The sequence below is a fragment of the Cynocephalus volans genome, chromosome 12 (genome assembly GCF_027409185.1).
Source record: "Cynocephalus volans isolate mCynVol1 chromosome 12, mCynVol1.pri, whole genome shotgun sequence".
NCBI classification, from domain to species: Eukaryota; Metazoa; Chordata; class Mammalia; order Dermoptera; family Cynocephalidae; genus Cynocephalus; species Cynocephalus volans.
In genome coordinates, this window is record NC_084471.1 from 23,354,043 (window position 1) to 23,379,062 (window position 25,020).

Below are 25,020 nucleotides of genomic sequence, written 5' to 3' on the forward strand. Positions count from 1 at the left end.
TAAGAAGAAATGAAAACTTCTTTCCAACTTCAACGATGTAAATAAAGTCTTTGAAAAATTGTGAAAATGGTTAGAAACACTAACTCTTTAGGAGAATTTCAAAATATATTTGAATAAGTTAATTGTTTTTCAGGAATTATTATTCAGACAAAAACTTTATTTTAGAAGGATAAGCTATACATAAATAAAAATTCATTAGACATGGAGAAATTTCCTACTATTAAAGAATAGAGCTATTTATAAATTGGCTTCCAATTTTTCAAATAAACAATTCTTTGGTTAGTTCTGGAATTTGTGCCAGATGCCTATGCGATATTTTTATTCGTGATTATTCTCAACACAAACGTTAATGTTTACATATTGTAAAACCTACTTGGACTCATAGGCAGGCTATACCACCATTTACTTTTTTTTTTTTTTAAAAATTCTAACAGTTACTGATAACAAAAGTATGGTTTGGTCTTACAAGAGAATAAACTCCTTCTTGAAGGTAAAATTCTTCCTCTCTGCAAGATGCATTAAGTATTTCTGAACTAAAAAAGTGAAGCTTCTAGCGCCTCGTGAACACTGACTTCACTTTCCTAAGATGTAAATATTGTCTCTCTCAATGCCCAGATCAATAGCGGAATTAAACCAAATATTTGGTGACTGTCTCATTTAAGAGGAGAAGCATCAATTATTTCATAAACTAACCTACATGTGTCTTTGATTTTAACTGTATTCGTTGGGCAAAGATCACTTATTTTTATGCAAAGTTTTCTTGCTTTATAATATACAGAACATTAGTAGCCAGCTCAAGATGCTTATTCTATGATACATTTGTGTAAACTATTCTTTTATTCTTTAGAAAACACATTTTAGTTAAAAACAAATAGAGAAACACAAACCTCAATATAATAATTTGGGACAAATAATAACATTGTATAGTTATTTAAAATACCCTTAAAACTTCTCAAAGTACATTAATAATTTTTTAAAATAGTCACAATCCCTTAAAAAATAAATTATTTGAAAGGATCATCTTAGATCAATGTGGTCTATGCAGGCATTCCATGATCTGGATATGTTCCTTGAGACAATCTGCCTACAGAGCAGAAAATGCTGCACACTGCTATACACTTGCCATTGGAAAACTGAAGGCAGCATGACTTTATTAAAGAAAATGAACATAACTAGAAGAATCTAATTAAAACTGGCATTGTTGTGCCAGCAAAAGAAAAAATAACAATCACCTGATAGCTTTTATATAGCATTACTCTAAGATTCTTATAATATCTTAATTTGAAGACTGTCTTTCTTTTTTCTATTTTTTGGTGGCTAGCCAGTATGGGGATCCAAACCTGTGACTTTTATAAGGTTGCGGGTCTAACCAACTGAACTAACAGGCCACCTTTAGTTTTAAGACTGTTAAAACATAATTCTGATGTTAAAACATTTTAATGTAAAAATTTATATCTGAATCATAGGAAATTACATTATTAAAAAATATTTTTAATATGATAAAATCTACAAAATCAGTTTCCCTGTCACATCACATGACATCCATCTAAAATATAAGGTGTTTAACTTTTATAGATAATATATTAAAAATCATGTTGTTGTTGTTACCAAATTTCAGTTTATATTTCAATAAGTTAACTTGTTTTTGTTTTTTTACCAAAAATATTGGTAACAAAATATTACCAACGTTAATAATATAAGCCAGGTTTTTTTAAAAAAAAATCAGGTCCTTCTGATTTAGAAAGCTAAAAAAAATTTAAATAATGAGAATTCTACCTAACGCAGAGTGATGGCAAGCTAATCAGCAGGAGCCATTGGTACTCTGTATTGCTGGATCATGCAATCCTGATTAGGAAATTAAATTAGATCCTTTCTGTCAGACAAGTGCCAAACTGTTGCTTTTCTAATAAAATGCAACAATTAATATTAGGAGCACCACTGTAATAACAGGTATATAACTTCCATAACTAATACGTTTTCAAAAATACACCAACTACAGTGATAATTCTAGTAGTGTTATTTGACTTTTACATTTCCCTTAAAAGGCAGATATGAACAACTATGCTATGAACTGAAAATCATATACATGTCTATTATCAATAAGAACTTGCAATAATCCTACAACTGTTTGCCTCAGAAGGGTACCTTCTGGTAAATTCAGATATGTGAGTTCTGATCAGCCCTCTCTTCAACCCATCCTCTACTCACATCCCCAACCTCCATCTCCCATCTTGTTGTACTTACTGTCTGTACCTATTTGGACAAACACAAACAGGAGAAGCTAACACATTCACTCTGATCTTCCTGATTTCTTAAAATGATACATATGTATTTATTTTCTAGGTTTCTTACTTCCAGTCATAACAAAATAATGGTCATCATCTTCCTTTTTCTTTGCAGTAGGTTTCTTATCTCCACTATCTGCTTCCTTACCAGATGAAGATGGTTTCCTGGTAGAAACTAGGGTTTTTCCACTTTTGGGAGGCCCTTTAGCTGAATACTGGCCCTTAGTGGCAGTCTGTGTTGACTTTGGTGCAGTTTGGTCTTTGGCAGAAGACTGAGGAAGACTCATGATGGACAGTGGAGTACGGCCAGGAGACTTTGAGGAGCTCAGTCCTGTCTTCTGGCATGAGCTTTTATTCTGAGCCTGCTTTTTGGTAACTGAAACTATTTTCTTATCTTTCAATTCCTGTGCAACTTTTGCAGGAGAAACTGAAGATACCGAAACTGGCTGATTTAAATTTAAGGCTGATTTAAGTTTCTGTGCAGGGACTGCCCCTGTTTGTAGGACTCCATCAGATGGCTGAGACCGCGTTCCTAGACCTGTGGCTATGGTTCTGGAACTGGGTTTTGTCATTTTTGTAGGGGACTGGAAAGAAGGAGAAGGTTTAGGCCTTACATAAAAATTTGCTTTGGGTTGTTTTGGACACTTAGATGATGAATTTAAATGTGCAGCTGAGTGAAATACTGCATCATCCCTGGAAGAATTATGATTGTGTTTCAAATACTTTGATTCAATTTTTCCAGAACACTTATTTGGCAAAAGTGTAGATTCAGGCAGATCTCTTGAATTCTGGGCTGGAATAACCTTGGCTTTAGGAGTATTGGGGGATGTGATACATTTTCTCAATGACTTAGATACACAAGACGCAGTTCTTGATAAAGCTGGTGAAGAAGTGTTTTTATCTACTGGATTTAAGGAAGCAAGTGAAGATGATACATTGTTTGAAGGAGCATGTGGTTTCTTTGTTATGCTTTTTGAAGACTTGACTTTAAGATGAGAAGACGCTGCTGGAGAATTTATAAATTTAGAACGAACTGACACGGAGCCCAGATTATCTCCTTTCAGTGAGGATGCTGGCAGCAATACACCTGGTGGATGTACCTGCTTTTCTTTGCTCCTTGGAATACCAACTGGTGTGCCAGGTTTTGAATTTTGCTTCTGAAGCATGTTAACTGCTGACAAAGGATTCATCTCAGGAGGCTGAGGTGTTCTGGCAGGCAAATCAGGAACACTTTCATTAGAAACTCCTTTTTGAAATGCTAGAATTTTTTGTTCTAGTGTAGCAAACTGTAATATTCGACAGGGGTCATATTTAAGCAAAAATCCTTGAAGAGTATCCCAGCCTCCACCAACACGGACCATGACATGTTTTCCATGAAGCATCTGCCCTCAGAAGAAAGTGAAAAATAAAGCTGTAAAACTGAGGTTTATTTACAGTTACAATTCATTAGCAGTCACAATTTGTGATGTCTGTGATCTATGAAATTCAGAGTATTTGCCACACCTTCACTACAAACTGACAGTCTCTTTCTTGTGTTATTCATATAACAAATTTAATTAATGTTGAATTATGCAACTAACAATGCACAGTCCTCTAAATTGTAAAGAAGGTATTTTACATATAACTTGCATCCTCAAAATTCCAGTTATTAATATACAAAATTGCAAAGGTCATACTGTTCAATGAAGAGTTGAATATTGAAGGAAGCAAAGTGAGAGGAAAAAGGGAAGGAGAGGGAGAGAAGGAGAAATGGGGACTTATGAAGAGGAAAGTTTTATAATAAAGAAAAACAATTATAGAAGAAAGATAAAAATGACTAAACTTTGTACTTTACAATTTAATAAATTATTTTATAGGTGTTATATCAATTTAATCTTTAAAACACTTTGATATAATTTATTATTAGTTCTTCTTTGCAGATAAAGTTATGGCTCTGAGAGATTAAGGAATCTGTCCCAAGTCACACAGCTTGGCCTGGTCTTAAATGCACTGGGCTGCCCCTAACCCAAATGGTACTGGGATAAGACACACCTTGGTTCTGCCAATACAGCCCAAGCTGGATTTCAGGCCACTGTCCATTCAGGAGGAAAATATGCACAATTGTATAAGATTGCTCACAAATTTTAACTCTAAGTCCCATGCTCTGTGCACCATCACTAAATCATATTCCCTTAAAAAAGAAAGCTAATTAAAAGATAAAAAGTGCATGGGGGTGGTTGGGTAGGAGGTGGGGAAGTAATGATAATATATGAAATAGCAGAAAATTTGGAGGATGAAATTCTATTTTCAAATACTTTTATACTATGCTCCTACATTGGGAATAAAACGGCCTTGTATTGTGTTGTAAGTAGAAAGAATGCAGATCTGGTGAAATTCCAATCTCCTTATCAGCAAAGGCGAGAATTAATCAATTGCAGATGGGACAAAGGAAGGAAATAAACAGGTATATCAGCATACTGGTACACATACTGATGCTGTGTCAATGAGAAAAAGATTTTATGCTTAAATCCCAAAGTATGTAAACTGCAACATTTCCATTTCTTTTTCTTACTACAGATATTTGATGTTATTAGATGTTTTGTTTTGTTTTTTCTTATGATAGAAAACTATTTTTTAGAAAATTTGAAAAATAGTATAAGTTACCTGAGGTGTACAAAGACTTTTTCCCCAATTATATTCAATGTCTAAATCGTCATAGCTATCCTGAAGTTAGTTGTTTGCTGTGTTAAAAAGTGTTTACTTAAACTCATTATATACTCATGAAAGCAAGTACTCCATATTTTTCCTGTTCAGTGAAATTCTTCCATTAATAGCACCCTCTATTCCAATTTTTTTAAAAGTAAAAGGGGAGCAAAAAGAGATTAATAGAGCGATAAACTCAATTTCAAAAGAAGATCTATGTAAATAGGATGTAAATAGTGGACTTACTCTTATAAAGAGTATTTTATCCCCTAGTCGGTACCGTCCTTCAGACAAGTACTCAATAGAAAATCGATGAGAACAGCTACAAGGAGGATCTTCAGCAATATGTCTAACCTAAAATTAAAAATAAATAACAAAATTTAGTGTTTGTTACAAAAAGTAATTTGTTTAAAGTTAAAATGCAATGTTATTTGGTACCTAGGAAAATCAAAATCAAAGATAAAAAGTCAAAGACAGTTTAACAATTTAGTATCTCTTCTCCTTTACTAGTTAACAGATACTGAGACTGGCACTGCTAATGTAACAGAAATGCCAGCAGTGAGGAAGGCTGAGTCTCTCTCTCTACCCAAGTGCACTCAGGCTCAGAGTGAACTCACTGCTCATTGAAGAAGGTCTGCAAACATGTAAGGCAGTGAAGTCAACACAAAACTCATTTGCTGAGTTTCTGGAAACGTGAGTTCATTATCAAGCTTTAATTGTTTTAATCCCTGAATTAATATACCTTTGTCAAATCAAAGATGGACTAGTCAGATAAAGGCTAAGTAGGAATTTTTACCTGTCCCTTAACACTGTGCTAACCTAATACTGTTTGTTCAAAGTTATTGTTAAAATAGGCAGAGACAAAGTCACATCAATTCACCCAAGACTGGGTAAAGTTCTTAAAAATTTCAATTCAAAAATAATTTTTCTAAAAGTGCTCACTCTGTTTCAACAATCTGCTGAGGAGATGGGAGTCAATGGAAAACACTACTTCTATCCCTCAAGGAGTTTACAGAAATTTTTAGTGCAGTAAATATTTTTTAAAATGGTAGAACTGCAGTAAATATAAAATAAATTCAATCACATATTTAAAACAAAAAATTAAGATAAATTGATTAAATGAAAATATTTGTTGAAATATCTTTGATCAAAAAAAGTCACATATCGGGCCGAGCCCGTGGCGCACTTGGTAGAGTGCTGCGCTGGCAGCGCGGTGACGCTCCCGCCGCGGGTTCGGATCCTATATAAGACTGACCAGTGCACTCACTGGCTGAGTGCTGGTCACAAAAAAAAAAAAAAAAGTCACATATCTCTACTATGGAAAATATTTGGCTTTTCTAAAAGTTACATTTTTAAAAACCAAGGTCATGAATATTTTTCTCATTTACTTGTCACTCAGAGTATGTCTAAACAAATTCATTTAATTGAACATAGGCATGATGTTAAAGTCTCTTCGTGTATGCCCAATTTAGCTGAGCAGTAATAGAAAATTATATGATCATCTTCATTACGCAAACTAAATGGACACTCATGGATTCACCAGGGCTTGATGAGAAGGGTCCAGAATTTGCTTATTTCCCTATACCGTTCACTTGACAAAATAACATGCTTATAAACAAATAGAACTGATTTTCATAAGTCATTCAATCAGGTTTATCCTGCTCATAGCCTGGGTAAATGTGCATATGTGCATGCACATTCATAGGCTTACATACACATACCATATGTGTAAAATGGTTAAAAATAAACTGAACTCAGGTAAAGAGTTTATAATTATTAGAATCATGTTTATACATTAGTTAAACAAGGTAATTTGAAAGGAGGTATTTCTTTTAGTCACTACTTTCTGTCCATAAAAATTTCATTAAGTACACAGAATTGCATTTGTATACTTCTTAACACAACCCTAAATGATGAATCAGATAATTGTTCCTTATCGTAAATATGACCCCAAGATATCTGTAGATCACATATTTACCGGTAGACATTAAATGTATTCAGATAGCACATATATATTTAGAGAAATGTGTTCCCTTTTAGTTTTCATAGCAAGAATGCAGATATCAGAAGTCACTTATTTTCCTTGTTTAAAATATCCAAATACCAATTAAATTGAGCAGTACAATCACACTAGCCCACAATCTAAACAAGGCAGTAAGCCTAGAAGAAATAAGAGCTGTGGATAAGAAATGCTTTTTTTCTGGTTTTGTTTATTGCATACTTAAAGGAAGTAGCTAAAGAAATTAAAATAATCTACAAGGCACAACATTACTGTCAATTATTTTCACTTTGCTTGTTTCTATACAGTTTCTCTCTATATACATATTTTTCACATAATAAACCTTTTTTTTTTTTTTTTGGTCTTTTTCATAACCGGCACTCAGCCAGTGAGTGCACCGGCCATTCCTATATAGGATCCGAACCCGCGGCGGGAGCGTCACCGTGCACCCAGTGCAGCACTCTCCCAAGTGCGCCACGGGCTCGGCCCCATAATAAACATTTTTCTTGTTGTTACATAGTCATCATAATGATCACATAAAATGATTATTCTTTTAAGATAATGAATCCTGATTTACCAAGCCATTGCCCTTTTTGAGAGCATTTACATTGCTTCCAATTTTTCACCATTATAAGTAATAGTGCAAGAAATACTTTCATTTATGCTATTTTTTCCCATTTTAGTTACAATAAAAATAAAAAAGATTTTTTACAGCTTTTGTTATTTATTAATGTTTTTCAAAAGTTTCTATCATTTTCCATTGCCAATAGCAATCTCTTAGTTTCACCAGAACACACCAGCACCAGGTTTCACAATTTTCAAAAATTTTGCTAACGGAGCAAATGGTATTTCATGGCTGTTTTAATCTGACTTCCTTGATTATTAGCAAATTTCAATACTGTACTTTCTTCCTGTGTGAACACAGTCCTTTAATCAATGAATTCCTGTGGCCTGTAATACCCTTCATAATGGGTTCCAGTCTATTTGCCTCATCACACCTAACTACACATTCCTTCCTCATCATACACAAATAACAACAAATCACCTTTACAATATAGTGCTCTGAACTTATCGGGAAGTGAAGATTAGTACTGGTGTACATTTTGAATAAGAAACATTTTTCAAACACAGCATCACCTGTAACAAACTAAAGGGCATAAAACTATAAGACTTCAAGGAATCATAGTCAAAAAAGAGTGTGGCAATTACTTACAGCTTCATGTAGCTCTTCATGCTGACAGCACGATTTTGGAATCCTGATGGAATCTTCAGGCCCAGAAGTATTAAGCAAGGTCTCTTCTAACTCAATTTCTTTCTCAAGTTTTACTAATACTGGTGGCTCAACCCCATATCTGAAAACCAACCAGGAGATCTGATCATTCAGGCAAAGTTGACCTAAGCACTTCTGTGCATATCAAGACAAATTATTTTTAAAGCAAAATCTACATGATTCTCTTCTAGCAACTGTTTTACTGTGACATCTGGAAATGCTTTTTAATGTCTCACAAACTGCCAAAAACCCAGATTATAATCTTCGTATCACACCATATATTTGGTTTACTGGATGCTCCCAATATTCTACCTGGGATCCTGAAAGGCAGCTTTAAAATCAGCTGGTGAGTAAAGATGGGGCTGGAGTAGATAGAGGAGACACCGAGCCTCAGCCTTCTTATCAGATCTTTTCTGTGTTCTGAGCACTTGCTTTGCCTTGAACTGCTTTAACACTGCAAGCTCTTACTCTATTCTTAATCTGAAAGACTTAAGTAACCACTTTCACAGTTTAATATTATTATTACTTTTTTTTTTTTTTTTGGTGGTTGGCCAGTACAGGGATCCAAACTTTTGACCTTGGTGTTATCACCACACTCTATACAGTTTAATATTAAATGAAGGCAAACTATATTGAGAAAGGAGATGTTGACATATGCTCATGTAAATAGAACAAAATTAATAAAGAAAAGGAAAGATAAAATAGAAAATTAGGTTACTTTATTTTTATCAAGAATTATTTCATTTACAGAAAATAGTGTTCTAAGCTAAAATTAAGTAGCTTTAAAAATGTTTATGGCAGTGAAATTCTGAAATATTGTAGAATACATACCTTGACACAATTCGACCAATTTCAAGAAGACAAAGATACACCTGTCTTGGATCTTTGTGCAAAACTGTGGAAAATAAGACCACATATTTCAAGCAGCAGAATTAAATAGGGAAATATATTTCTGGCATGAAAGAGAGTAAAAGAAAAGAATAATGAAGACAGGGGCTTTACTTATTTGGAGAAGACTTAGAAAAGACATTTTTATTTTCTCTACATAATGTTATCTTCCATAAACTATTTAAAAATAGAACTTCTAACTCAATTTCTAAAACAAACAGAAAACAGCTAACAAGAAGATAAAAATTTACGACAAACCCTTATCTGTATGGCATTTTAAGACTAAAAAGCTAGGGCCTAGAAACATTAAATTATTCATATTCCAGATCATCTCTCAAGAGAAGATAGTGTTAGAAGAGATGTCACCTCAATTTTATTCTAAAATATCTTTAGCACAGGACTATGTGCTATCTTTCTCAAACTCTCACAAAAATAGAAGAGGAGAGAACACTTCTTAACATTCTATAATGCCAGCATTACTCTGATACCAAAGCCAGATGAAGACATCATAAGAAAACTAAAGATCATTATCCGTTATGAATATACATATAAAAATCTTCAACAAAATATCGGCAAACCAAATCCAGCAGCATATAAAAAGAAGTATACACCATGACCAAGTGGGACTTATGCCAGGAATGCAAACTTAGTTCAACATATAAAAATCAATCAATGTGATATACCATTAATAGAATAACAGAAAAGAAACACATAATTATCTCTATAGACAAAGTATTTGACAAAATCCAACAACCTTTAATGATTTTAAAAAAAAATAAAAAATAAAACAACAAACAAGGAATAGAAGAGAACTTTCTCAATCTGATAAAAGGCATCTATGAAATAACCACAGATAATATCATTCTTGAAGGTAAAAGATCAAAAGTCTTCTTCCCAAGACCAGGCAAAAGACAAGGATGTCCACTCTTACCACTGCTATTCACTATTGTTCTACAGGTTCTAGCCACAGCATTTAGGCAAGAAAAAGAAATAACAGGCACCCAGATTGAAAAGAAAGAAGGAAAACTATCCCAATTATGTAAGACATAATCCTATGTATAGAAAACCCAAAAGAATCTACAAAAAACTATGGGAGCTAATAAGCAAGTTCAGCAAAAATGCAGGATATAACACAATACACAAAAATTAGTTGCATACACTGGAAATGAACAATCTGAAAATGAAATTAAGAAAATAGTTCCATTTACAATATCTTCAAAAAGAATCAAGTACTTAGAAATAAATTTAACCAAAGAAGTATAAGACTTGTACAAGGAAAACTACAAAACATTGTTGAAAGAAATTAAATACATAAATGAATATAAATACATCCCATTGATGTTCATTGACTGAAAGACAATATTCTTAAGATGGTAACATTCCCCAAATTTAACTAGACTTCAATGTAATCCCTATCAAACTTCCAATAGCCTTTTTTTCCAGAAACGGAAATATCAATAAAATTAATACAGAATTGGAAGCAGCAGACTAGCCAAAACAATCTTGAAAAAGAAAAACAGTTGGAGGACTCACACTTCCTAATTTCAAAACGGTAATCAAGACGGTGTATTGCTGGCATACGGATAGACATATACACCAATGGAATAGAACTTCATTCAGGAAAAACACCATATGTTTATATTCAATTATTTTCAACAAGGTTGCAATGGAGAAAGAACAGTCTTTTCAACAAATGGTGTTGGGCAACTGGATATCTACATTAAAAGAATGAATTTGAGCCCCTACCTCACATCATATACAAAAATTAATTCAAAATGGATCAAAGACCTAAATGTAAGAGCTAAAACTATAAAACTCTCAGAAGGAAACATAGGTTAAAAATATACATGACCTTGATTAGGCAATGATTTTTTTATATATGACACCAAAAGCATAAGCAAAGAAAAAAATAGATAAATTAAACCTCATCAAAATTTAAAACCTTGTGTATCAAAGGACACTATCAAGAAAGTGAAAAGACAACCCAAAGAATGGAAGAGAATATTTGCAAATCATATCTGATAAGGGCCTAGTATCTAGAATATACAAAAAAACTCATGCAAACCAACAAAAAAGATAAATGATCCACTTAAAAAAATGAGCAAAGAATTTGAATAGACATTTCTCCAAAGAAGATATACAAATGGCCCATAAGCACATAAATGATGCTCAATGTCATTAGAGGAATGCAAATCAAAACCACAATGACAAACCACTTCACATCCACTAGGATGGTCATAATAAAACAAAAAACAAACAAATGAGAAAATCAGACAATAAGAAGTGTTGACAAGGATGTGGAGAAATTGGAACCCTTGCACACTGCTGGTGAAATGTGAAATGGTGAAGCCACTGTGAAAACAGGTTGGTGGTTTCTCAAAAAGATAAACATAGAGTTACCATATGACCAGCAATTCCATCCCTAGATATACACCTGAGAGAATTAAAAACATATTTCAATCAAAAACTTGTACACAAATGTTTATAGTGGCATTATTCATAATAGGCAAAAAGTAGAAACAATTCAAATGTCCATCAGCTGATAAATAAATTTTTTAAATGTGGTATATCTACACAATGGGATATTATTCAGCTGTAAAAAGGAATAAAGTATTATTATGTGCTACAACATAAATCATTATGCTAACTGAAAGGAGTCAGACACAAAAGACCAGGTATTATATGATTCTATTTATATGAAATGTCCAGAATATGCAAATCCATAGGTACAGAAAGTAGATTAGTGATTGTCAGGGGACTGGAGAAGAGAGTGATTAGGACTAATTGCTAACAGGTATGAGTTTTCTTTTTGGGGTGATAGAAACGTTCTGGAATTAGATAGTGGTGATGATTGTACAACACAGTGAATATACTAAAAACCACTGAAGTATTCATTTTAAAATTATGAATTTCATGTTATGTGACATATATCTCAATTTTTTAAAATGCCATTAAAAAAGGAACCTAATATGCTTTAAAATGGTGATGAGGGCAATTTTTTTAATCTGTATTTTAACACAATTTTAAAAAATAAAAATAAAAAAATTTTTTAAGTAATTGAAGTGTAAAGACAGAGATCCTTAAAAAAATAAAAACAAAAAAAAATAAAAGCCCTATCATAGAACTTGTGCTAAATGCACTAATAGTTATGGATTATCTATCTTTCTGTTCCAGTCCTTGGAGTTAGAAACTCTAGGAAACTTCTGAATCCTATTATAATAATATGCAACATGTGATGAATTCAGTGTACACTGACATTGCCAATAGAAATGGCAGTTGTTCTTTGATTTATAAAGAGCATCTATTATATACCCCAAGCACAAACTGTATCTCAAAACAATAAAAAGGCCTATATTTGAGTTTAAAATTCATACCAATAAAGGAATTGATCCTAAAATTTTTATTAATCTTGTTTTTCTAAACACTTAGAAGTGCATAAAGTAGCATATTTGTTCCTTAAAATTGCTTGAGCTCCTAGCAAAATGTGAAAAATTAAAAGGCTCATCTCTGAGACCTTTGGAGAGTAAAAACATTAGCTCATCAGTTCAATGCCTAAAAATGAATTAGTGGTATTGACAGTGCTTTATTTAGTCCTGACAGTCAGAAGATGCCTTCTACTGAGAATGAGAAATATACAACAATTTTATATCCTTTAAGAAACAATAAGCTGGAAACTAGAGAATTCAAAGCATTTCGTCTTCGCTTTGTTCTCTAGAAGCTGGCTGTGCCACTAAATCAACTACATTGTCAATAACAATCAGCATACCTAGATTAAAGCAGGGTGCAAACTAAGGGGTAAGACAGCAATCCATTATACTTTATTGTTTACTGGATGGGAGTATCCAGAGGCATGGCAAACGGGTAGCAGTGGGAGCAGCTTACCCCGCATTCAGGCAGTAAGGGTATGTATGCGCTGTCAGTAGAGAATTTGAAAACAATAACAAAACCAACTGAAAGCCAATTTGTTTTTTATTATCACCATGAACCAGCAATTCTAAATGTCAGAGATAAAACTTCTCTCTACCAGGGCAGACAACTCCTACAGCTCCTGTCCTTGGTATGCTACTGCTTCTATCGCAACATTATAAATTCTGTTTGTGTTATGTGTGTGCGTATGTACACATATATATGCATATGTATCTACATATATAAATGCTTTGAAAAAAAATATATGGCCTAAACCTTAGTCAGATAACTACCACTTTTGTTACTGCACAGATGCTTCTATTGACTTAAAGGAAATAAGAAAATATGTCAATAATTCTTCAGTAGACCATGACTTTTCAAAATAAATTGTCAAAAACATTAATCCATTTAGATAATCAAGTTGACAGCTGTTGTTTACAAGGTAAATACTAAGTACACAACATTTGGCCTTCTGTTATCTCTGTAATTATCTGGTTAAAAAGAAATTACCAGTAATTTAGACTTGGTAGAGTAATTCTTCATACAAATATAAATTAGTAAAACTTTAGTCCAGAAACTTCCTGTAGCCAACTCACTTAGGAAATAAAATATATTTAGGATATTCTAGATATGCACAATCTTTAACTATAAATGAAAGGCTTAATATATTTGATTTAGTATCTGATTCTCTAATTGTTTCACATATACATAAAGTATAGATTTTTTTCTTGGAAAAAGATGTGGTACTTGAGTCCTTATTTAGTAAGAAAAATTACAAGCGAGGGATACAAAAAAACACTTACCTAAACCTTCAGATTCAAAAAGGTAAGTTTCATCAACCCCAATGTGCCTACACCAGTGAAGGAAGTTTGCAGTATTGTCTCTGGCAAAAAATGAACCTGATGCTGCATCTTTCTTACAGGGCACTTTTTTCATTGGAAAATTCTGGAAAAGATGAATAATTTCAAAAATGCATCAAGGATATTTTCAGTAGATATTCATTTTAATATCACTAAATAAATGTTCAATGCATTGACTAACTAAACAGTACACAGCTTTAGGGGGAAAAAATCTTCAAAATTATTTTATTTTACTTCGCTTTAAAGTATATTCCAGAAAATGATTCCTAAGAAAATAATCTGGTCAAAATTAAAGTTAACAGACTCATTTTTGCTTATTTCCTTACATGCATACTCATAAAGACAATTCTGAGTTTCTTGAGACTATCAAATAAGGAAGTAGTTGCCCATTCTTAATTCAAGTTCTTTGAAAATTGATGGTCTTAATTTCACAAAATCCTATTTTTTGATATCTGAACCAAGAGTATATAGATAACCCTGTTAAGGCTGAGAGGTTTTTTGTTTTGATTTGATTTAAATGTTTACTTGAAGAAGCAATTCATTAATATGATCTTTTTAAATGCAATAGGTACAGTAGTATATAATAAGTCTTGTTCCCACCTCTACCCCTCAGTTCCTCTCTCTCAGTAGAGATAGCCACTATCACCAGTTCTTTATACATCCTTTCTGTTGCTATTATTTTCCAGAACTAAAATAGCTTTGTGAGTTTTTTCTGGTTGAATATGGAATATATGATCATTGAAAAAAAAAAAAAAAGACAAGCAATACAGCAAAATACAAAGATGGTTAGTATCAACCAAAATCCTCTCACCCACATTTCAGTAAGACAGCTCAGTGAACAGCTATCCACAAAGCTGTACCTACAAAACATCACATAAACACTCTATTCTGCAATTTGATTTGTGTATGTGCATACATACATTTAACAAAAGGCTGCAGTCATCTTTTGGGCTTGAAAGTAACAGATCTAAATAATCATTTGTGATGAATGTGTAATAACATTCTAATGTGTTTAGGTACCATAATTAATTTTTAACAACTTTTCTATTAATAAATATTTAAGTTGTTCCTAATGTTTTTACTATCTTTTTTGCAAGTTTGTGATTATTTTCTTAAAATTCCTAGAAGTAGAATTATGTATCAAAGGATACGCTTTATTTTCAATGTACCTCAGAACAAGGATACCTTTACATTTCCACCAACAGTGTGTAAGTGTTCATACCCCAAACTCTTGAAAACACCCACAGTTGATGAAGAAAGAAAACCTTATCTACTTCAAATCATGATTTCAGGGCCAATGGAGGAAAACTGTCTAAAATAATTACTATTCATTCAACCAATATTTATAGAATTTACCACCATGGCCATATATGAAGAATATAAAGAAGATAATAATAATAATGGCAGCTACTTGTATGCCGAGAACCATCACAAGCTCTTTTTTCATTTAATCCTCACAACAATACTGTATGGAAGGTACTATTACTGTTCTCAAGAAGAGCTAGCTAATGGATATCTACCATGCATCAAGCACTAGACATCATCTATACATTATCTCATTTAATTTCACCAAACTCTCACAAGTAAATCCTACAAGGTAAACATTAATATCTCCATTATACAAATGAGAATTTTTCCAGATGCTCAAAAAGTTGAGTAAATTATTCAAGGTCTTATAGGTAGCTGGGTTGGAAGTTTACAACCCTGTGGAGATGATAAGACATGTACAGGAACAAATTAATATGTACCGAGATATAAAATCACTACTGTCAAACATTCACTTACCTTTGGTTCTTCAGAGTTACATGTTTTCACCATGTTTTGAAGAACGTCAATCAGTTGGCATAATAGTACTCCATTATCAAGTTCCTCCAGTAACCTTTCTGCCTTAACTTTAATACCTAAAATCATATTTCAAAGTTCAGATTCTTCTTGAAACAGTAAATTCAAACAATTTGGTTAAAATTTAATTAAATGTAATCTGATTACATCTGAAAAAGTAGACTACAGATCAGACTCCAAGTATTCACTCTTAGAAGGTGTAGTTAAAACAAATAATGTCAAGCTAAATGAAAGACAACTATAATAAAAATATCTGTAATGTAAAAGTACAGAAAAAAAATAAAATTGATATCTATTTTATTTCATTTAAAATGAAATAAATTCACTGTGTATTAATACTGCTTGCACAGGAAATAGATTCTCTATAAATAAAATGAACTTTGTTGCAATTTAAAAATTAAAGACAATACCATAATGAACACCCAGGGAATATCAACTTTTCACCTCTAAAATGACTTCTTTAAGAGCATTATTATTACATAAACAACTTGAAAAATTATCCAAATCATCAAACTGATATCAGACAACTAGAGTGAGTGATGTGTGTTTAATTACTTTATGGGGGCCAAAGATGATCTTTAGGATATTCCTTTAAACTTTGGAATGTTACATGAAATTCTGCATTTAAAGTGAACTTTTTTTCTGAGGAGAGAGTTCAGAGCATTCATCATATTATCTAATAGACTAAAAAATATGATGCCAGACATTCTCCAATCTAACATTTCCTCCTGGGTTTCATGTACCTCTACCCCTCAATGCCCCATAAATACTAATCATTTTAACTACAGTATCATATATATTCTACTCAGAATCTCATACCTTATATAAGATTAAGAGGAGAAAAATCAGTAAAAAACAAAAAACAAAATTAGACCTATATACTTTTTTAAAAAGATTTTAATATTAACAATGAAAATGTTGATTATTCAAAGCTTACTGACCTCTTCAGTTAAATCTCAAATGTCCTGCTATTCAAGACTCAAGTTCAGGGTGAATCAGAGTATCTCCCCAACTAGAATGTAAGCTTTGTGAGAAAAAGGACATTGAATATTTCATTCACGAGAGTAACTCCTGGCATCTGGAATAATCACTTTTTGACAAGGCTCTCAATAAATATTTATTGAATAAAAGAATACAATTTTGAATATCTGTTCAAGCCTTACCTAATAAGCCGGATAACCAGATAGACAGATCTTCTTGCATAGGCAACAGAGTGGCTTCATGCCTCACAGCTATCCACTCATCATACTGACAAACATCAGCCAAACCTGGTCCATGTCTGGGAGTCAAAGGACTCCGTGGACTTAGAGGCAGATCTTCTCCAAACCACACCTAGAGAAAACAGGTATCATTAACGCCTTTGACAGAAAACACCAATCAACTGAATAAATACAACCTTTGTTAAAAGTCATCAAAATTCATATTGATATTTAAATGATGAAGTATAAACCATATACAACACATGCATATACACAACTGCAGCAGCTCACAGGAAATACATAAATTAGAAATAACCTATTAGTCTAGATACTTGAGTTGTCTTCAGTATTCAATACAGTTGTCAATGAAGGTAAACTCCTAATTAATGGATTCTACTGTCGAACTAAGAGAATAAAATTCAACAAATAATATTTTTCCTTTGTTAGCTGAGTAAGTTAAACAAGTTATTTGGCCAGTCTTAGTATCTTAGCTGTCAAATGCATTAATGATACCTGCCTTACAAGATACATCTTTGTAGCATCTGGCATTGGGCCTAGCAAATAGCAGAGATTACATAAACATTTGTTGAATGAATAAATAAATGAATGAATAAATGAACGAATGAATGCATAAATGGCATTTCGTAAACTTTAAATCACACTAACAGGCTACTTAAAAAAATTTTTTTTTCTAAATACTTTGGTTTAAAACAAAGGGGTGGCAAACTATAGTTTGTGAGGCAAATTTGGTCTGTCATCTGATTTTGTATGGCCCACAAGCTAAAAATGATTTTTTTATCTATTGGCCCATAAAACCTAAACCATTCCCTGGCTTAGAATAAAAATTGACATAAAGATACTATCAAACCAACACTTGCAAAATTTTGAAATACAATCAGATATACTTTAATATAAAATTATTTATAAAAAATACTGTCAATTTTTTAAACTGTGAAAGAAACAATCATGTCATCATAAAGTCACTTTTTTAGAAAAGGTCTAAGTAGCGCTTGTCCTTCTCCTTCCTGACAATTCAGGAAGGGGTATCATTAGAGCCAAAGTGAAGTGACTAGGAGATTCTCGCCATGGGGGGCTTGGAACGGAGAGTCAGAGCTTGAGCAAATTGAGAGGGCATCCATGTCTGGCAACAGCCCTGTGTGAGCTGTCAGATCCTGAGTAGGATAAAGAGGACATCCATCAGAAGTCCTAGAACAGTGTGTTAGAGTCCAAGTGAGCTGAGCATCTATACCCAGGAATGGGGTGGCACTGACAATGGAAAACTGGTTACACACATGGGGATTTATCAAATAGGAGCCAGCTTTTCATTGACAGAAAAGAGAGGTACAAATATGGAATGAGAGAAAATCAGAATGAATCTTATGGTGGATTGGAGTATCTTTTGTGAAAAAGCAAAGAAGCATTCAAAGAATGATGGACACATGTCAGAAGGACACAGAATGGGCTGGCCGGTTAGCCCAGTTGGCTAGAGCACGGTATTATAACACCAAATTCAGACCCTGTACGAGCCAGACACCAAAAAAAAAAGACAAAGATGCCAGCCTGAAGGGACTTTTGTTGGCTAAATTGAGGGCAATTTGAGCATCAAAATAAAAAATAATAGAAATGGATTATACCATGTTGAATAGACAACCACGAGTCCATATAGATATAAACTGAAATTTTAATGAGAAATAGGATTTTTATATAGTTACAAAGTTCCTGCATATGAATACTTATTACAAAGGGAAATAGAGTAATCTTACAGTAAAGAAACCTGACAGCACCATAACCAAGTGATGAAGGTGAGCATCTTCAGTAATGGGACAAATTAAAGTCATATGCTACCTAACAGGATGCAATGACAAAAATACAGCATCCTTCTGTGATATTCCTGCCCAAAATGTATAACCTGAACCTAACCATGAGAACATCAAGAAAATCCAAATGGAGGGACATTCTACAAAATAACTGGTCTGTAATATTCAAGTGTCAAGGTCATTAAAGACAAGCAAAGACTGAGATACTGTTCCAGACTTATGAAGACTAAAGAGACATAACAATTAAATGCAACACATGATTCTGAACTAGATATTTTTGGAACAACTGGCAACAGTTGAATGTGGCCTGATATTAAATGGTTGTACTGTACCAATGTGAATATCCTGACTCCGATTATTTCATTGTGGTTGTGTAAGAAGATGTCCTTTTTGAGAAATACACACTAAAGTATAAGAAGGTGATGGAAGATTAGGTTGGTCACTTACTCTCAAATGGTTCAGGCAAACAAATTTCTCTGTACTATACTTAAAAACTACTCTGTAGGTTGATGACTGCTTTAAATTTTTTTTAATGTTTTTTTAAAAAAGAGGAATAAGTAAAGGTGATACCAAGTGAATCTAGCCCTTTCTGATTTTTAAATATAGATCATTTTCCCCTTATAGTATTTTAAACTTATTGAGAGTCATTTGAGGCAAGTCTTACTACAGGTTCATTTGAGTCAAGTCTTACTAAACCAAATCAAAAGCCATAGCAATAACATATGTAATCCAGACCAACTTTGGAGGATAACAACAAAAAAATCTGCTTCCAATCTCCTATGATAAAAAATAAACATGTTTTTTAAAAATCCCAAAGGCAAAGAAAGAAAATACATGAATAAATACAAGAGGCATGCAGGCGTAGTGAAATCCAACAAAAATACCCCAAGACAAAAAGAAACCTAAGTTATCTGAGGGATATTATTTCAGGAATTGAGGGTAAGCTTTGGGGAATAAACTCCTAAATATATAAGGATCCTAAAAAAATTTAGGAAAAAGAAAAGATGTTTTTTATTTCACTGAATTATGTTAAAATTATTTCAAAGGTTTTATAGCAAGAATTTACTGTCTAATTCTTCCTTTCATCAGCATATCTTATTTCTGTTTGTAAACTCAGGACTCGGTATAATACTTAACACATGGTATTCAGTCAAAAATATTTGTTGAATAATGGGGAACAGATATTAGCAAATGACTCTTCATCCCATCAAAATCAAGATGCATCTTACAATCAGTCATATTTGACAGTCAATGAAATATGCTATTTGTCCTCTAACCATTTGTCTGAGCTGAAAAAAGGCCAAGCAGGTGCAAATGTTTGTCAAGGAAAGGTGAGCAAGAGTTAAGAGGGTGGTTTTAAAAAAATTATGTGAAAATGGAGAAGCTAAATGTTAAAAAAGTCATTCTTACTTCATGCCACATTAGAGAGAAGAGTACACTTTGGATTTTCCCATTATTGTAAGCAGAAGACTCTGTAATTACCTGGGCTAGTCAGTGGCATATTAATGTTAAAAGTTAGATGTAAATAACAAAAACTGCATGAATAAAGGCTGTTCTGAAACATGCTGAAAGCTGTCACATTCCAGGGATTTTTAATCCATAGGCAGTCTATATATGAACTGAGGCACATAAACTTGCTTACATTTAGGAAAAGTTTTATGCCTATGTACAATTGGGCCTTTTATGAGGCAGAAAGTTCATAGCTTTTGTCAGATTCTCAAAGGGGACTATGACCTAAAAAGAGGTTAAGAATTATTGTTTATTGACCCACAGACTATGTTTATTTATTAATGAGACTGAGGGACACAGAACAAAGACAAGGAAGATTTTAATGTATTAAATTAATAAGAAATCAATGGATAACAACTACTTGCTGGATATCTCCTCTCTACAAGCACTTATAAATAACTAAATAGCTGTCTAACATAGTTAGCAGAGAAAAAGGCAAAAATCCTGAAAAATTCTGACATTCAGCAGGGAGAGAAGCAAAAGCCTCGATGAGAGATGTCAAAGGTACTCTTGGAGAAGAATCAATAGACGGATCTGTGGACTCTAGACCAGAAAAGGTTTCATGGAACCATAAGACAAAACAATGAAAAAAATCACCAAGTTAAGAAAATATTAATGGCCATTACTGTAGAAATTAGAAGAACAATGTCAGTGTGACAATGATAAAAAGCACTCTGTAAGGTATCAAGCAAATATAATTACAATAAATGAATGACATTTCTGAGACTTGGATAAAAAGGAGAATAGAGGTAATAAGATCAAAAATGGTTTTGAGTAATAATGGAGTTCTGAGCACACTGAAGATGGATGTGAGAGGACCCAAAGGGGAAAAATAGGATATTTAGGTAGATTGTCATGGGCTCACAAGTCCCAAAAGGAAAACATGATGATGGAACTCTTTATTGTAGAGTAGAAGGGTACAGCTGCATAGCATAGGAAGGTGTACAAGTGGGAGGGATCACATTCAGGGTTGTTCTTAAACATTTGACAGATAAATTCTCTTCTCTAGGCTCTCATCCACTGTTCTCTTGATAAGCCTTTTTTCTTAATTGAAAATAGAAAGAAAGAAGCCAGTGGAACTGCGTGGCTCCACACGGACCCCCCACCCCATGGCCTTGGACCCAGGCGGGGGGGAGCTCCAGGGCCTGCCCCCCACCCCGAACATGAGCCCACCAGCATGAGCCAGCCAGCAGAACCGCACGGCTCCAGGCAGCCCCCCCACCTCACTGCCTTGGACCCAGGTGGGGGGGGAGCTCCAGGACCTGCTCCCTGCCCTGAACTGGCACCGCGCAGGTGAGCCTGCAGGCGCCAGCCAGTCCGCGGAACCACGCAGCTCCATGCGGCACCTAATCCTGCCTCAGTCCCACTCTCACCACTTCTATTCAACATAGTGCTGGAGGTACTAGCTAGAGAAGTCAGGCAAGAGAAAGAAATAAAGGGAATCCAGATTGGAAAAGATGAAGTCAAACTTTCCCTATTTGCAGATGACAGGATACCATATATAGAAAAACCTAGACTCTATCAAAAAACTCCTAGAGCTGGTTAATAACTTCAGTAACGTTGCAGGATACAAAATAAATGCCCCCAAATCAGCAGCATTTATATACTCAAATAATGAATTAACAGAAAGAGAAATAAAGAAAGTAAGCCCATTTACAATTGTCACCAAAAAAATACAATACCTTGGGATCAATTTAACCAAGGAGGTTAAAGACCTCTACAATGAGAATTACAATCCACTTCTGAAAGAAATTAAAGAAGACACAAAAAGATGGAAAGATATTCCATGCTCTTGGATTAGAAGAATTAACATTGTGAAAATGTCTATACTACCCAAAGCAATCTACAGATTCAATGCAATCCCCATCAAAATACCAATGACATTCTTCACAGAAATGGAAAAAACAATCTTACCTTTCATATGGAAAAACAAAAGACCCCAAATAGCCAAAGCAATCCTGAGCAAAAAAAACAAGGCTGGAGGCATAACTCTGCCTGATTATACTGCAAAGCTGTTGTAACCAAAACAGCATGGTATTGGTATAAAAATAGACATTCAGACCAGTGGAGTAGAATAGAACCCAGAAATCACTCCTCAGGCTTATAGCCATCTGATATTAGACAAAGGCAACAAAAATCTACATTGGGGAAAAGATCACCTCTTCAACAAGTGGTGCTGGGAAAACTGGATATCCATATGCAGAAGAATGAAACTAGATATGCATCTCTCACCATACACTAAAATCAACTCAAAATGGATTAAAGACTTAGTATAAGACCTGAAACTGTAAAATTACTAAGGGAAAATATAGGTGAAACACTTCAGCCGTTAGGTCAGTGCACAGGCTTTATGAATATGAGCCCCAAAGCACAAACAGCAAAAGAAAAAATAAACAAATGGGACTATATCAAACTAAAAAGTTTTTGCACAGCAAAAGAAACAATCAACAGAGTGAAAAGACAACCTACAGAGTGGGAGAAAATTTTTGCCAACTATGCATCTAACAAGGGACTAATATCCAGATATACATAGAACTCAAGCAATATACAGTAAAAAAAATAAATGACCCAATTAAAAAATGGGCAAAGGATCTGAATAAACATTTTTCAAAGGAAGACACACAAATGGCCAACAGATACATGAAAAAATGCTCAACATCACTAGTCATCAGGGAAATGGAAATTAAAACCATATTGAGATACCACCTCACTCCAGTTAGACTGGCTATGATCCAAAAGACAGTGAATAACAAATGCTGGTGAGGATGTGGAGAGAAGGGAACGCTACTGCACTGTTGGTGGGAATGTAAATTAGTACAGCCACTTTGTAAAACAATTCGGAGGTTTCTCAAACAACTACAGATAGATCTTCCATATGATCCAGCAATCCCTCTTCTAGGTATATACCCACGGGAATGGAAATCATCATGTCAAAGAGATACCTGTACTCTCATGTTTATTGCAGCTCTGTATACAATAGCCAAGAGATGGAACCAACCTAAATGTCCATTAATAGATAACTGGATAAGGAAACTGTGGTATATATACACAATGGAATACTACTCTGCCATCAAAAGAATGAAATACTCCCATTTGCAACAGCATGGATGAACCTGGAGAAGCTTGTGTTGAGTGAAACAAGCAAAGCACAGAGGGATAAATACCTCATGTGCTCATTCATATGTGGGAGCTAAGAGAGAAAGGAAGGCAGGAAAGAAAGACCACAGTAGTCCCATGATCCAACAGAGGGAGGGAACATTCCTAGTGCTACAAATTGAAGTTGAGGGGAGAGGGGGAGGGGGAGGGAGGTTGGGGGATAATTGGAAGGGGACAAAGGGTACAAAAGCAATTTCTGGTAATGGATATTTCCCCAATATGAATCTGGCCCCCACATCATGGGCAGGGGTGGAGACAATCCGCTTTGTATCTCATGAATATTCAAAATAAATAAATAGATAGATAAACAAACAAACAAATAAATAAAAGAAAATAGAAAGAAAGAAAGGAAGACTTTCCAGACACAGGCAATATCTCCAGTTTTACATCTGGATAATTGTGTTGTACCAATGGTACAACCAAACTTCTGAAGTGCCTATTACGCAGCATATATCCTTTGCACGTTGATTGATTCCTAACAACTAGCCTGTAAAATAAGTACTATTATCCTCACCTCAGAAGTAAGGAAGCAGGGACTTGAAGAGGTAAAATAAATGGCCAGAATCTCACAAAGTGGCAAAACTAGGATCAGAACTGAAAAATTTGATTGACTCTGAACTTTCCAAGGCAAACTTTATTATCAGCTGCTTGCATCTTCCTAGGTCAACCTTCTATCTTTAAGTTAATATTTGACTTTTATCTTTAATATTCAGTCATGTTCTATTTATATCAAAGGAAAGAAAATTTTAAAAGATATGAGAATAACATAGCAAACATCAACTCTGGAACTCATTCAAATATAAGATTACTCTGGTTTGCCTCATTACTCCCAGCTTGCCTCCGCCCATCAAAAATAAAAAATACATAAAAAATTTTAAAGAAACACTCTTTGAAATTTAAATGCCTAATTATGCATAGGCATTTACAGAGCACATGTACAATTATCTAAAATAAAAAGCCTATATTTGTTTTCATTAAAAGTTTTTTTAACTGCAAATACATTCTAAAGTGTAATGGGGGAGAACTACAAAATATTCCAGTTCTTTTCCCAGGGTGGAATAAATAAGAAGGGACCCAATTTTGATTCTTACAAATTTTGATTCCTTCCTGTCCATATCAGGACAAACAAAAGCTTATTATTAATATATTTTCAGAATTAGAAAGTGAAAGCATAATATTACTGTTATTAAAATGTGATGCTTAAAAAAGCTAGCACAATAAAAACATTTTGTGATAATCTTAGTGTTTTACTAATCATTATAATTTGATTAAATTAATCTCATAGTTTAAATATATTTTTCCCCCAGAAAAAACACTTACCTGACTTGCAGGTTGCATGGTCATCTATATTGAAATGAAACTGATTTTCTGAAAACAGAACAAAATATTAACATGCAGACCATGTCAGCTTTCTTAATCCATAAAACCCCCAAATTACAAGATTTAGGAATACGCTTTGCTCTCCTATTTGCCTGAAAACCTAAAACTTTTTCTTCTAATCAGATTAGTTTGACTATAAGAGAATTCAATAATCATTCCTTGCTTCTTACTTCATAAAGATGTTCCTCATTTGAAATAGGAAAACATGAAACACACTTCAACATGTA

At 33.7% G+C, this 25,020-nt stretch overlaps 1 protein-coding gene across 1 annotated transcript; it reads right to left on the reverse strand.

Moving 5' to 3' along the window:
* Nucleotides 1-2,332: 2,332 nt before the first annotated feature.
* On the reverse strand, nt 2,333-24,757 carry GAS2L3 (growth arrest specific 2 like 3). The gene is made up of 8 exons (XM_063076201.1): nt 24,734-24,757; nt 16,896-17,064; nt 15,676-15,791; nt 13,834-13,975; nt 9,068-9,131; nt 8,180-8,318; nt 5,214-5,321; nt 2,333-3,667 (listed from the first exon to the last, which is right to left on the reverse strand). The coding sequence occupies exons 1-8, from the start codon at nt 24,755-24,757 to the stop codon at nt 2,333-2,335; spliced, it is 2,097 nt and encodes a 698-aa protein (XP_062932271.1).
* Between the last annotated feature and the right edge of the window lie 263 nt (nt 24,758-25,020).

Coding starts and splice junctions, on each gene's coding strand:
- GAS2L3 (XM_063076201.1), bottom strand. CDS start 24,757: ATGACCATGCAACCTGCAAGTCAG. Junction 17,065..24,733: donor CCATGCAACCTGCAAGTCAG/GTAAGTGTTTTT, acceptor TGTTTTCTCTAG/GTGTGGTTTGGAGAAGATCT. Junction 8,319..9,067: donor ATTGGTCGAATTGTGTCAAG/GTATGTATTCTA, acceptor GTTGGTTTTCAG/ATATGGGGTTGAGCCACCAG.